We start from the raw sequence: 14,694 nt of genomic DNA on the forward strand, positions 1-14,694 counted from the left end.
CAGGAACGTTCGGTTGGGAAAATGTACATTTCCTTAATATTTATTTAAACATACGCGTTCACCATTGAATTGGATGCTTAATCATTTTTCAAAATAGTAATTTAATTATTTAACTAGCTTGTCCCATTCCCAAGATACGGTATTAGTATTTTAATATGCACTCTGGTTTTCTACATAGGACAGTAAGGCCTGCCACAGTGAAAATTGTTTTTGGGTTTTGTGTACTGATTCTATCGGTTCCACTTTTAAATATCAATCACCTTAGCTTGTGGGCTACAAGGCTTTCATAGGAGGTTACTTAATATTTAAAAGGGCCATTTTAGTCTGTCAAAAAGGGTCATTTTGACAGGTCCGGCTTCAAGTTTAAAACTGCTTCAATATAGGCCTGTGGCCATGTTTGAACTGCTGCTGTAGTGGGTGGCCAATAGGAGCTGCAGGTTACTAATGATGTTTAACCTGCATGCTCCTTGTACCATTTACTAAGGACTTATAACTAAGTTAAATATACCAATTTGGAATATGCCAATCCAACCATGTTTAAAGGGGAGCATAAGCACTTTGCTATTGGCTAGTAGGGGTAAGGGGTCAAATACACAGAGGTCTAAAGCCAGTGAAAATATGCGGCCCAGCAAAAGGCAAAAAATCCAGGGTGACCAAGCAGAAAAGGTGGATTTCCAGCAGTGGAAGTGAGGGTGGGAATGCAATTTCTGTTAAAGGTGAGGATGTTTCTAGGTCAGGCCTGCCCTTTTGTCTGTCCATGGTTGCTCATGAAGTCTGATGAATGCCATATGTAGAACATTCACACACTATTGTAGCCATGTTCCGAGTTTTTCTGTTTGGAAACCGACCCAGTGTCTACCTGCTGTAAAACAAAATCTGTGTCTTGAGAGCAGCCTGAGACGGCCACTTGAAGAGTACCAACCCAAACAGATTTCTGAAGGTCGAGATAGCGTATCAACATCCACTGTCTAGAAATGTGTACAAAAGTAGGATCCAAACCAGCGCTTGTCATTCAAGTTCCAAGTTCCTCCTAGTCAAGAAAGGAAGTGCTCAGCAGAGTACTTGAAGGACTGCTGTCTTCCTGACAGCCAGTCTCCCAGAGGCGAGGGGGACATTCCGTGAAGCATCCACTTTCTGCTGGAGGAGCTGACGGTCTGCATAGTGCCTAGATGGCCGACTACCTGTTGAGGGAGTAAGTCTTCATGACCCTGTAGGAGTAGAGTTTGTCCAAGAGGAGAAGCCCAGCATGTTCACGGTTTGAGGAATAATCTGAGAAGGACTACTTATGCAAGCAAACTAATTGCACATCTGAACCTGCTGGAAGTGGAATTTGCACCTTTGCCTAATTAATGCCACTGCTTCAGACTACTGGGGTTTAAAATAGACTAGCACATGCAGGAGAGAGCATTGGAGTGGGGAGTCGAGGGGAAATCATAATCAGGGGTCTCCTGTATTCACTAATTGGATTGAGTGATATTTAGTTCTGCTCTGTGATTAGGAGTACTTTCTTTTGTAAAAAAACAAAAAAGACAAGCACTGTGTTGGACTCAAAATTATTGGTGTGGAGTTCTAAGCTCTGCTCCCCACCTCCCCCCACACACACACAATACCTCCATGAGATGCCTGTGCCTGCTCGTCCTAGTGCTTCCTTTGCAGAGCTGTGGTAGGACTGACTCCAGGACACCAATGCTATATGACCTCAACCATCACCATTGGTGCCCACTCACAACCACTGCCAGTCCTGTGAGCCTCCAATTCTCAAACTTGATCTGACAGCTCCGTTAGTGATATTTTAGTTTTTTTATTAGTTTGTAGTATTCTGAAATTATGCATTAACATTAAAAACTATATACGTAAACTAGTAACAATATTTCTTTTAAGTCTGAAAAAAGATGTTTATGACTGGATAAAAAGTGGTTGAATTTGTATTTGCTACATGTTTTATTTATTCCTGTACCTTTTTGTTTTTTTACCTCCATAGGAGCAGTCAAGGATTCATGCACATGAAATTGGCAAAAACCAAAGACAAGTATATTTTGGGTCAGAACAGTCCTCCTTTTGAGAGTGTCCCCGAAGTTATCCACTACTACACCACAAAAAAACTTCCTATAAAGGGAGCAGAACACTTGTCGCTGCTGTACCCTGTTGCTGTGCGAACCCTGTAGAAAAAAATGACTGACCTCAATCCTTCCTGTGGAAAGGAGCCAATGAGCAAGGATGCGGCATCACAAAGTATGGCGGGAACAGAAAATTTCCAGCACCAACTTTTGAATTGAGGGCATGCTGTCTTAGACCTTTGACTTGTTGAACACATCTTTTCATATTTATCGTACTATTGCACTACTGCATGTCTTTCTCATGCGTCTGTGAAAGAGCTACGAGAGAAAGGCTCTTAATTTGCTTATTTGTAATTTAAACAATAGTTAAACATCCAAAGATGCAAAAGGCAAGGAACAGCTCTCCAAGGACATTAATCTTTCTTTTCCCACATGACCATGAATGACACAATTTAATGATACAATGCTTGAATTGTATTTTTGGTGCCAATTGTTGGGCGACACCTCAACGGACTAAATATTATAAAATGCTTTGGCATGTCAGCCCCTGCGCTTATTTGACCTATGCCTCCAAACTGTTATCATCTGCCCGCCCATTATGTGTTTGGTACAACACAGAAACTGAAAGCCTTCGTGGTGGGATTTTCAGATCTTCACAAGTAATTCTGCAATAGTATTTTTGGTTTTGTTGATTTATTTATGGCTAGGGTATGTACATAAAATAGCAGTTTAATATATACATCTATTTTTATTCTTGTTGGTACACTGCTTCATCTGTTAAAGGTTAATTGAACATGTTTCTGCCAGATTTTGGACCTCAATGTTCGGATACGCCATCAGTTGTCTGTTTATATTTTTGTTTGTGCAGTGTGTCTTAGAACTTGGAACGGAGTTAGTGAAATGTGGTTGTTTATGTTTTTGTGACTAGGATTCATATTTTTTTAGTTTGTGGGAGAGTAGGGGAGCCGTTCCTTAAGTTATGGCGTAATTTTTGGGCTGATAATGCCCACGCCTATCTTCTTATGCCATTGTGAGGGTATTGATTGACAATGTGATGATTGAATATCCCAATTAAATTTCACACCGTTTTTCACCTCAGAAAAATTTACGAATATTCCACAAATACACGCTCTACTTTTCAGAGTGGAGATTATTCTATTTTGCAAAATGAAAAGCAAATGTGTCTTAGGCTCAAAGTGCAATTTCTCATTCCCGCAGTAGGAAGAGTCTTCGTCCAACTACACTGTGCAAACAGCAAAAGTGTTTTATTACCATACGGTGAGTGGGTGATTTTCAAAACTCTCAGATTCATTGCAAATCCTGCATTACTGTATTTTTTTCATCCTCTTGCTACTAATAATGAACCCTGTGAGTTTTTCTCTATTTTGCATTCACAGCCTACCATGCCTTGCCTACTGTACCATGTAGCCAAGTGTGTGCACGACACAGTGTTTCTATGTAAATCAAACTCCAATTTAAAGAAAATGTACCCCAAGGGATCAACTTGAAAGAGCAGGCGAGTATCCTGATGGGGAGGAAAGAACATGTAAAATCTTCTAGCACAGAAATCTCTGCTTGACATCAGACTTTAATTACCAAGCTGTCTGGTAGCACGCTATCATTATTCCAATTCAGCGAGAGCCACATAATGGCTGACGGGGACCCCAAGATGCTAGACGTTAGCAAGGGAGTGAGTGACATTAAACAAGGGGTATGTAAAATGAATGAATTGGCCAATTTCAGAATTCCAAATTATTCTTGTACTGCTTTCAATAAATATAAATGAAAAAAATCTTATTTGTTAGTAACAAAAACATATATGATCAAGAAATACTGTATACTAAAATTTTCATTTTCAGCATTCTCGTTGCAGTGACTAATACCTTGAACTTAAATCACAGACCGATGCCACATATTTAGGGTATGTCATTCAAAATCAGCCAATCCCTACAGTGTGCCTCCATTCAGTTCCTAGGTTCTGATAGATCCTCATAACAAACAATTGAGCAATAGAAAGAAGTGTGCAGACATCAACAGAAAAGTAACTTGCGCCAAGAGACATGCCTAGATTATCATTGAAAGATTAAAGATGTGCCCAGTTCGAACTATGCCTAAAATTATCCTCTTGCACATGATTGTTTCCAATGATGCTTTCAGCTTTAAGTTTAAGCTTTCCTTACTCTTCGGGTTATATCCATTTGGTTAAGGAAACGTTCAGATACTATTGGAAACGTTCCTTATGTGTAGGTGCTAATGGGAAGGACTGTTCACTATGTTTTTTTAAGCATTTATAAAGTGCAGTCCCTCTCCTCAGCTAGTATGTTTTGTGCAATAGTATGTCTTCAGCTAGATGGAGTATCACAGCCTCTTTCTCTCTCATGTACCCTCTAAACCCGTGTGCTTTGAATTGAGTAGATATCAATGAGTACTTCTTTTAAGGCTCCTTTTGCAAGGTCACAAGGCCTTCTTTTACACTTTCAACATTGCACAGATTCCCTTTTCATCTCAGTGCCTGTTCTTCAGCCAACCATTCAGTAGACAATCTGTGCCACCTCTTCAATATAAGTTACATTTATTTGGTGTGTAAAATTGTTCCAGGCCTGGATAAGCCTTGGTGTGTTCTTAATGTGCATCACATTAAATCTCACAGCTCCTGAAAAGGTGCAACAAGGAAAGGTAGGCTGACTGATCACAAGCATGAATCAAACTGAACCTGCAATGTGGCATGATAGGAATTTCAATTAACGCGCCATGTTTAATTATAATTTTCAGTGTATTAAAATTTTCCCTTAGTAAAAGACTGAGTCAATTCACCAGCGAGGGTTTATAGCGATGTACATGAAACCTCCCTGTCTAAACACTGAAATTCCGTGCTGAGCTGGTGCGTTGTCAATGACAGTCCAGTTTGTGCATAAGGCGAGATCGATGGGAAATCCTTGCGTTTTTGTACATTTGCTTTCATGTAAGCACTAATTAAACTTTAATGTTACGTCCTAGTTGCGAAGTCTGAGATTTCTGCTTTTGGGATCATCAAAGTCATCATTTCATTTTTAATGTTATACCAATAACCATTTTGGGGGGGAAATAAATTGAGTAAAACTGAACAAATTAAGATCCACCAGACGACTGATTGCTTATGTAGGCAGAGGTGCCCCCTGGTGTAATACTGAGTGACGTGAGCAGAGGTCATAAATAGTGTTCAAGTATGGCTAAGAGTTCATGGTAGAGAAATAAAACCTTGCTTTAGTTCTGCTTTCTCGACAGATCGTTTCAGAGCAGTTTTGAGTTGTAAGCAATAATACATGTAGGCGTTTAGCAACTGCTACCTGAGGACTTTGCATGAGACCATTCTAAGACCCGTTGCTACATGGGGAAAGCACCTTTAATGGCTGCTATGTCAAGATTCCAACAGCAGGTTCATTGAGAGGTCCCTGCCAAGACTACCAGTGGCATAACAACATATCAGATTTCAGCTTGAAAACCGATCTTTCTAAAGAAAAAAAGGAGATCTGTAGCAGGCTGGCGGTTTTGCAGTGAATCACTTCCCAGACTAGATATAAAATGCATGACTTCAATTTAAAACTCTTGCTTTATGGGTATTTATTGTACTCGATGTCAGTGAGCAGCCGCATTTGGGGCTTCATGGGCATTTGATAGCTGTATACAGATACTAACAGTTGCGGCTACTATCTGGAAGCAGCAGTGGGGCAGGTGGGGGGCAGGGCCGGACTGGGAACCGACACTGGCCCTGGCAAACTGCTCGGCCGGCACCCCTTGAGGGGCTGAGGGGGTGTGGCCGAGCTGCTTCCAAGGGCCAGTTTTGGCCGATTTTGTTACCGGGGGCTGATATTGCAGGCCCTGGTAACAAAAACGGCCCCCAGTGGCCCAAAACCAGCCCCCACCCTAGCAACCCACCGGGGAAACGCCCGGTGCCGGCTACTGCCAGTCCGGCCCAGGTAGGGGAAGGAGGGGCTGGTGGGGGGATTGGTTTAATTTAAAAAAAGCACTTGCTGCCGCTCCTGCATCCTCTTCCTGGGAGAAGCAGGAAACACCAGGGTTTCCAGGCTTCCCGCAGCCAATCACAATGCTGCAATGCATTGTTGTGGTTGGTCTGACCGTCGTGACATGGCACTCAGCCAGGGCTGGAGGGGTGGGCATGTTCTCCACGCAGGCTGTAATGCAGCCTGCATTGAGAACAGGGAAAGTGCGCATGACTGTTTTGGCCCGCCAAACAGTCATGGCGCACTTCGGAGTGTTCTACCACTCCCCCATGCCCTGCAGCCCCAGCCGCCCCCTCACGCAAGCTGTTGTAGCAGGAGGGCAAAATAAAATGATAATAACATTAAATTAGTATCCTTTAATTTTTTCCTTTCTTTTGCTGCTTCATGGCAGTGGGCGACGCTCCGCCGCCACCTTAGCGGAGGAGCCGTCGCTGAGTACTTACACATTTATCCTGCCCTCTCCCAATGTCCGACTGGGCAGGAAAGTTTTGTTCCACTCCCCCTGTATTTTCTTTCCGTATCAATAAATATTGCACCTCTGCTCCATGCGTACGGGTCAGTAAAACATCTACAGTGCTCCAATCCTTCAGTGCCCTGAAAGTCCTGCCGTTTGACTGCACTCTGCCTCTGAGATGCTAATCACATGAAAATTACCTGCTCTAATGTCTGAAGCGCTGCCAGATGCAATCAGCGCCTGATTGCTAGCACAACAACAAAACCGAAAATGTCTGTGCCACAAATTAATTACAAACGTGGAAATGGAATCGTAGTCAACAAGCGCCATTCGCTGTGGTGTGATAAGTTTAGAAGGAAATGGACTCTGGACATCTGCTTGCACAGAGTTCCGGCCTCCATTTAAGAAAGCTATTTTCCAAAAAATTAAAATGTGAACTCTGAAGTGCATCCCTTTTTGGGACGTATTTGGTCTCTTAGTTTAATAGCTGCACCCCGAGACTAGTGGGAAATGGCACTGTTGCCTTTTGCGGCTTATGAAGTGACTGCATTTTTCGTATGTCTCCTGCCCTGGCTGTCCTCCAGCACCTTTTCAACACTGGGTGGCTCTCGGTTTATCGCTTCGCGGGGAAACGTGAAAGGAAGCTTTAATCATAGTTGCCTTCACAGTTTGAAAGGGCGCATTCTTTTTATTGGCCGCACCCTGTTCTTCCTCTCATTGTGCTCGCTTCCTCTTTGTCAGCAGGCGGCCATATTTTCTTGAACGATTAATACACGCAGGCTGTCGTTGCGCTCTTGAAGAACTGTTCGCATTCAGATGGCTGGGGCGCTCGGCTCCTCGGTCAGTGGTATACAATGAAACTAATAATTATATTGTGAATTATGTAAAAAGGGACACATTCGCGTTTTTAATGGCATTGACAACTCGCTCCTTGTTGAGTGTTCTAGGAACCACTTTGCTTTGTGAAATTGCCCGTCTTCCATCTTGTGTGGCAAGGAGCCCTGGAGATGATCGACGTGTGCACCTGAAAACACACCACTGGCCTCGAAACCCTTAGTAGTCACATTAGGATATGAACTGCAACACACGCCAATTTATCAGGCCATAATTCCACGCGAGGATTGAGTTTAATAAAATCTGCTGTTTTGGTACATCCACTCACCTTAAACAGAAAAAAAAGGCACCCTGGCTTTCACAAAGTCGAGGCTTTTTGCAGCCATTGCATCATTCACAGCCTGTGTTTTCTGTACGTGTTTTGTACAAAGGTGGGATATTGTTTGGTGTTTCTGTTCAAAGATTATGAAAGTGTATTTTTACCACTGTGGAATTCACTCTTTTTTTTATCGAGTAAATTAAGTTTCACTTTGGTCGGACTCCTTATTCATGTCTCAGTTGCGACCGCTGGTTGTGTGTGTCCTGGTTTTAAAATGTAATTGTAAAGACTGTAATTTCGCCTCTTGCTGAAATATTTTTTCAAAAATGTCTGCAACATTGTGTTGGTTTTGCACTTTATTGACTTGTAAATAAATTATTACAAAAGAAATGCGAAACTTGTGGTTTCATTTTTCCCTCACTGTGTCTGCTTCCCAGCCTGTCTCCCAGGGCACCAGTAAGTGATGGCTTTCAGGAGCCAAATAATTGCCCCACTTTCTTTATACTATTAATTTCCTGTCAAATCATAAGTGAAAATAATGTCAATTGTCAGGAAACCACAAACATTTTTTTTCTCCAAAAGATTTGTTTTTGCCATTACACAGATTTTATGTTCTAATCCTGGGAAAGCCATTTGTTAATTTCTGTGTTTAGAGCCAGTCTTTGGAACTCGGAATGGTTCAGCTCTCCTTTAGATAATGATATTGCAGGTCCTTATGTGAGATTGTATGTTATTTGTATGTGGGTTTAGGCTTCAAACCAAGTCACGAAAGGATCGCTTTCGGGGATCTGGGAAATGGATATTTTGCTGCCCCAATAAATTCTATGCACTTTCCCTCCCACCAGAGTATTTTGTGCAAAATTGAATGGGATGTCCTGGAGATGAATTCACTAGGTCGCTGTCTAGATCTTTGCAAATTCATCGAAGGATTGAAACGTTATTGTCAAGTAATCAGATTCGTAAAGACTAAGGAACTTTTGCGCAACTACAGAGCTGCTATTACTGACTCAAAATACATACATACACACACACGCAGGCACATATGTTGGTAGCGGTCGCCACTATGTAGTTCTAGTTGGGACCTAGTTGCCGTAGTAAGAGCGTTTTTGGTTTGCTTGTCACTTTGGCACCATTTGCTGAATCTTCACAAAACGTTCCCAAAAAACGTGCATCTGTCTCAGCTCCTTGCTTCAAAGTTTGGGGGTGTCCAATCAAGCGGGTGCTGAAAAGAGGGGTACCAAAACACAATTTCACATGCCATTTCCATAGGGATATTTTAACAGCACTCCAATCTTAACGGTTGAATGGCATTACTCCAGATTTGGCAGAAAGCTAAATCTTTACGCCGAAAGTATGCTTTTTGTGATTGTGGTGTAAATCTGTTAAGTAGTTTTTGAGAAATTAAGGTTCAAATTTAATGTACATCTGCATAGTTGGGTTTGTGGGACTCTCGCTGAAGTTCCATGAGAACGCAACTTCAAATAATACATCAATTTTGCAGAGGGGGCTTTTTTATCGTCCGCCTTCTCACTTCCACAGGAGCGAGAGGCTCCCGCAAGTCCTGTGCGAGCTCAGTCTGATTGACGGGCTGCAACATGAGGAGAAATGTTGTGGCTGCCATTTCAGGAGATGGAGAGTTGGTCCTGTGTCCTGAAAATAAAAACAGTATAAAGGGGAGGGTAGGGGTAGCCTGACCCCCTGAACTCAGGGGCAGTCCCAGAAGGACCCCATCCGTGGCCAAATGTTTATTTACTTATTTAAATATTGGGAATGTTGCAATCCTGTGGGGCTCTCGTGGGAATTCAGCAGGACTCCCCTGTTCCATTTAAAAAAGAGGGTGGCATGAGTGCCTGTGTTTGGTTAGCAGCATATCGGCAGTTAACTCTGCAGCTAACCCATGGGGCGCACCGCCAAAGGCCATGGACGGTGGGGGTTAGGTCCATGTCCTGGCTGCTGCGGAGTGAAAAAGGGGAGTTCAAAGATTGCTTGCCTACATAGTGGCCAGCTAATTAGGAAGGTCCTTTAGTGTATGTAGTGCCAGAATTGTTGTGTGTTCTGTAGAGACCGTGGTAGCCAGAAAGTATATTTTCTTCCCTTGCTAAGTGCTTGGTTCTGAATTAGTCTGTCTAGGAGCATGAAAACCTCTTTGTGCTCAGCTGATGTGGATCATGCTAATCCCAGCAGTCCAGTGTGTAGCCTTAGAAAAGCAACACTTGCTCAACGAGCATGACCAAGGGCATGGCCACTGCAAACCAGTTGCCACTGATCAGCTGGGCAGTTTCAGGAACGGCGTCTTGGAGCTTGTTGTATCCCTATTGCTTTAGTAGAAGGTCAGCCTCATGACCCTTGATCTCCACTTCTTTGTCCTGGGTACAAGAGGGAGGGCAGGGCCACTCTTCTAGGCTGTTCTCAGGCCCCAGACAGCAGACTCAGTCCTCTTCTGATATGCCACAAATCGAAGAGGGTTCTGGAGTGGGTGCCTGGCGATCCCACATTTATGCCTGGCATGAATAGTGGGTGACAATGACCCCTGGGGACGCCCTAAGATAAAGGTTCCTGGGACTAATCCTACCCACTTTGGGCATTTTCAAAATGGCTAAAATCTTCAGCCACGTTTAACTTGGGCTGAAATGGCTGTGTGTGTGTGTGTGTGAGTGCACTATTGTAATCCTAGTGTTCTCCCACATCTAACCCTAAAATATAGTTTTCAGGAGTTCCTGTACCCCTATCAAACTTGGAGACAGAAATCTGGTAAAATCAAAGCTGAGCTTTTAGCAGCCAGACAATAAATACATACGTGTTTTAGCATTCTGTTTCCTTCCTTTGAAGTGCAAACCACGTTTTATATGTAAAATGCCAGCAGACCTATAAAGCAGGATGTGACATTTTAGCAGGATTTGACAGTCTTCTGTCAGAGGATGCTCACAGCCCCACCCCGGTGACTACTCTAAACAAGTTCTTGGGTTGCTCTCTCTCCCCCTGGAGTTGGTGCCTGGCTGCCTTGAAGGACAACATAATAGGCAAGCCCATGTGTGAGCTATATTTCCCTGTGACAAGAGAGGCCCATTTGAAATGCATCAACTTTCTGGGCACATGCCATCCTGTCAAGGTGAAGACCACTCATCCCCATACCCATGGCCCATTGACCCTGTCCTGGGAGCAGTCCACACCTCTCCACAGGTGAGCCATCAAGCTGCCAGGTGACAGATGATTACTTGCAGAAAGGCCTCCATAGTCTTTAGGCACGCAAAAGGTGAATTTTGGAAAGTACCCTTTCTGTAATAGACAAAATTCAACTTTACCATACATTTTTTTTGTATAACAATGAAAAATATTCCTTGAAATATTTCTCTGACTGTTACCATTCTAAAATTAGCATTGCAAGGTGTAATAATGTAGTCCAGTGTTTCCCTTTGTAAGCAGCCAGCCTTGCTACAGTGAAAATAGCTTTTACACTTTTTCACTGTAAAGACGTGAAATATTTAACTTCTGCATGTCTTCTTTATATACCATGCACATTACTTCATGGGCCATAGGCCTACCTTAGGAGAGAACTATTAGTATTTAAAAGGAAGGCTTAGGCCTAACAAAAGGGCTTATTATGACAGGTCGATTTGGAAACTCAAAACTGCACAGACAGACTATTGTGGTAGCCCTGAAAATATGTTTTAGTCTGTCACTGTAGTGGTTAGTACAAGGGGTGCTGTAGCCCACTAGTGATATTTAACTTGCAGGCCATCTGTATACTTTGGGTACCATACACTAAGTACTTGTAGGTATATTAAATATGACAATTTGGAGCATACCGATGTTACCATGTTGAAAGAAGGAGCAGAATCACTTTACCACTCGTTATCAGGGGTAAAGTGCACAGAGTTATGTAGTAATCAAAATTAGGGTTCATCAAAGGGCTTAAAAAAATCAAGGGTGGACCTGCAGAAAGTGCAAATTTCCAACACTTACACAAGGATGCACTTGATATTGATTGTACCTTGTTAGACGTTTAAGTCTAACTGCAAACCTGAGCATGTTTTCGCCATAAGACATAGGCCCATCTGCCTGCTCCCTGCAGTTTCCTACAAAGACTCGCACTCCTCATCAGAACACTGTATAGACCTGCATGAGGCAACACCTGTGGACATGGTGATCTTTCAGAGGAGCGAACCAGACAAGCGATTCTTAGACTGCACCCACAGTTGCCCCTTCAAAGTAATAACTCACTTAATAGGATTCGGAAAGTTAATAAAATGAAGTAACTCAGTACCTCTGAGATAAGACGAAAAGGCTGTTTTACTGCATAGTTCTTGCTTTCACCATGTTATTTAACTGAGAACAATCTTTTGGTATATGGCAATACTTGTTACAAGAACTTCCCCATTGCACTCGATTTCCAAATTGCCTGAAGGACTTTCATAACAGAAATAATGAGGTAGAATTGTTTGACTGCATCGTTCTACCACCAACAACCACTCTATCAAGGACCTCCATAAGACAAGCCTTTAAATACACACCCAGACCCTAAAGGTCTAAATACCTCTGGATTTATTGAATGTCTTAAAATGCTTAATACAGAATTTCAGTGCCAAATAGCCTCCCTCACAAGGACACGCTTTGCTGCTTGTACCCCCTGCTTTACCCACTCGGAGATGTAACCTACCCTCTGAATCATTGACCAACTACTAAACCTTTAATTTCTGTGTCCCAAATGCTAGAATCATGCCAGCGCCTGCCACTATGGATGAGATGTTGTAGGAAGAAGAGAATAAAGAAGACAATTCACATGAATGCTCTCTGGCTGTTTATTATGCTGACCAGCCTGAATGAATGGGGGTAAGGATGAGTTGAGAATATGCGACCCAGAACCGGACCTGTGAGTCTGCATCCTGCACTGGGAAGGGGAGATGGAGGGTGATTATGCCAATGTGTCTTTGTAATAACTTTAACATGCGATGGCAGTATGATTTGTGAAGCCAATTGTTTTGATTATCAATAAAAATAAATGTAAAAAAAAGACAATATGTGACCCAGGATGAGGTGTCTGCTGACCCACGCAATGATACTTTCACTGATGACTTTAGGAACTTCCACAGCTTCCTGGAATAATCATCCACAGAGTTTAACTTACACATTTCTGCGATGCAGAAAGGAAACATTTGGTCTCACAGATAAATTGTGCAGCTCAGTCAAAATGATCCCCACCATAGATCATATAGGGAGGAGGGAATTCAGTACATGAATAACCTGGCCAGTGTTGGCTCCAACAAATCAAAACTGGAGAAGTATAGAGCCCTATACATGACACAAATAAGCCTGCTGAACCAGACCAATGCTGACTGTATCATGTGGCTCAGTACCTCAATACACTATCCTCAAATCATTTTGCACAGCTCCTTTGGACATTGAAGGCAAGAAGATGGATATGAATCGGAAAAATGCAAAAACCTTTACAGCTGCATCAATAACCGCTGGAAATATAACCAAGATGTCAAATGGTTGTTCTCCTAGTTCCTGAAAAAATGAGATGGGGGAGGGTCAGAAGGGCATCAATTAATGACCAAGGCAACTTAGGCCCCTACAACAACTAGTAAAACAGAAAGAAGTGGCCTGGTCAAAAATTACTGTAAGTGTGTCATGTTGAGTCTGGAACCATGAGTCCATTAATAACACTGAAGTGATAGCACAGGGCTAGAAAAAATTCTCATCAGCCCACCCATCTGGTGGAGTATCGTCATGTGGGAGATGTATCATAAATCCAAATCTTGATCAACGCACCTGGTAATGATGCAAAGATGGATTTCGTAGATATAGTCTTAGACCACAGTGCTTCACTGGTGATGCTAATGGAGTGCAGTGCAAGTGAAAAGTGAAGGTGAAAATAAAATTGACTCAAAGGACCAAAAATAAATTTATTGGGTATGGTACTAAGGTCAAGCTTAAAAAACAACGCCCAATAGTTTTAAATAATAACTATATCAAGGCGTGGTGTAATGAGGTCGACATGTTTCAGCTAGATGGACAACTGGTCCTAGCTTTCTTCAGGACCTGGTGAATTTATGCGACTGCAACCTACAGTAGGTAAATTACAATAATGGTGAGTTTGTAAACTTATAATGGATAAATCCTACCAGTTACTCTGAGCCCAGATGTATACTGGTGGTAATCCAGTGATACGGTTTTTCCTAAAACAAAAGAGAAAGTGTACAACTCAGTGAATGTGTATAATGGTTTCACGGATACAACAGACAAACAACAGGCACTCAAACCATACGGAAGAGAAAGTCTCCCCGTTACTCAGTAGTCATAGATTTCTACTGGATTGATGTGTATAAATCACAATCAGTCAAAATCGCTAAACTCACCCAGCGTTCTGTGGGAAAATGCCTCACCTCACCCGGCACCCACTCGGGAATAAGGAGGCCCCGCTCTGTTAGAGTGGAAATAAAATAAGTACCTCAGAGAAAAATATCAGAGGTGCTTCAATGCATATAGTCACATATTTCCAGTACTCTACTAACAAAAACTAGTTGTAAGAAAGGAGATTCAACCTCAAATGAACATATGGCATAAACTATGCAGAGTAGTCAAAGATACAGGCAAAACTAAACATTGGCTTGAATGCATGGCAGTATGGTGACAAAAAGTGCCAAAACAGTGAGCACAAGTGTGTTATTAAAGAAGACAAAGTTACTGAATTGTGCCAAAATAAAGCGCCCTACCTGTCCGTCGGTACCTCTACACCAACATCCGAGAGGGAGTGGAGGTAACTGACAGATGGCCGCGCATGTCTTTTTATACCTGAGTCAATTGGCTAATAGGCTTCAGCTGTTGGAAATTAGCCTGTAAGAGTTAAATGATTGGTTAAAACGCGCTGTTGTGGCAGTGCCTTCGCGCCATGTGGAACGCTACATTCTATGCACATGCGTGATGCAGTTTGTGGAGTATCAGTGCGTAACACGCAGAATCCTAAAGATGGACACGCGCTGTTAAGGCGCGCTCGCAGCCTGTGAGACGCTTTCTAACATGCGCATG

General features: G+C 42.6%; 1 protein-coding gene across 1 annotated transcript in view; it reads left to right on the forward strand.

Annotated features, from left to right (window-relative positions):
- Positions 1-8,055, forward strand: part of SHB (SH2 domain containing adaptor protein B) — a 473,228-nt gene extending 465,173 nt beyond the window's left edge. Inside the window, exon 6 of the mRNA XM_078676316.1 lies at positions 1,982-8,055. Within this exon, the coding sequence (XP_078532442.1) occupies positions 1,982-2,165 (184 nt within the window). The 3' untranslated portion in view covers positions 2,166-8,055. The remainder of the gene's footprint in view (positions 1-1,981) is intronic.
- Positions 8,056-14,694: the final 6,639 nt, after the last annotated feature.

The sequence above is a fragment of the Lissotriton helveticus genome, chromosome 2_1, assembly GCF_964261635.1.
Source record: "Lissotriton helveticus chromosome 2_1, aLisHel1.1, whole genome shotgun sequence".
NCBI lineage: Eukaryota > Metazoa > Chordata > Amphibia > Caudata > Salamandridae > Lissotriton > Lissotriton helveticus.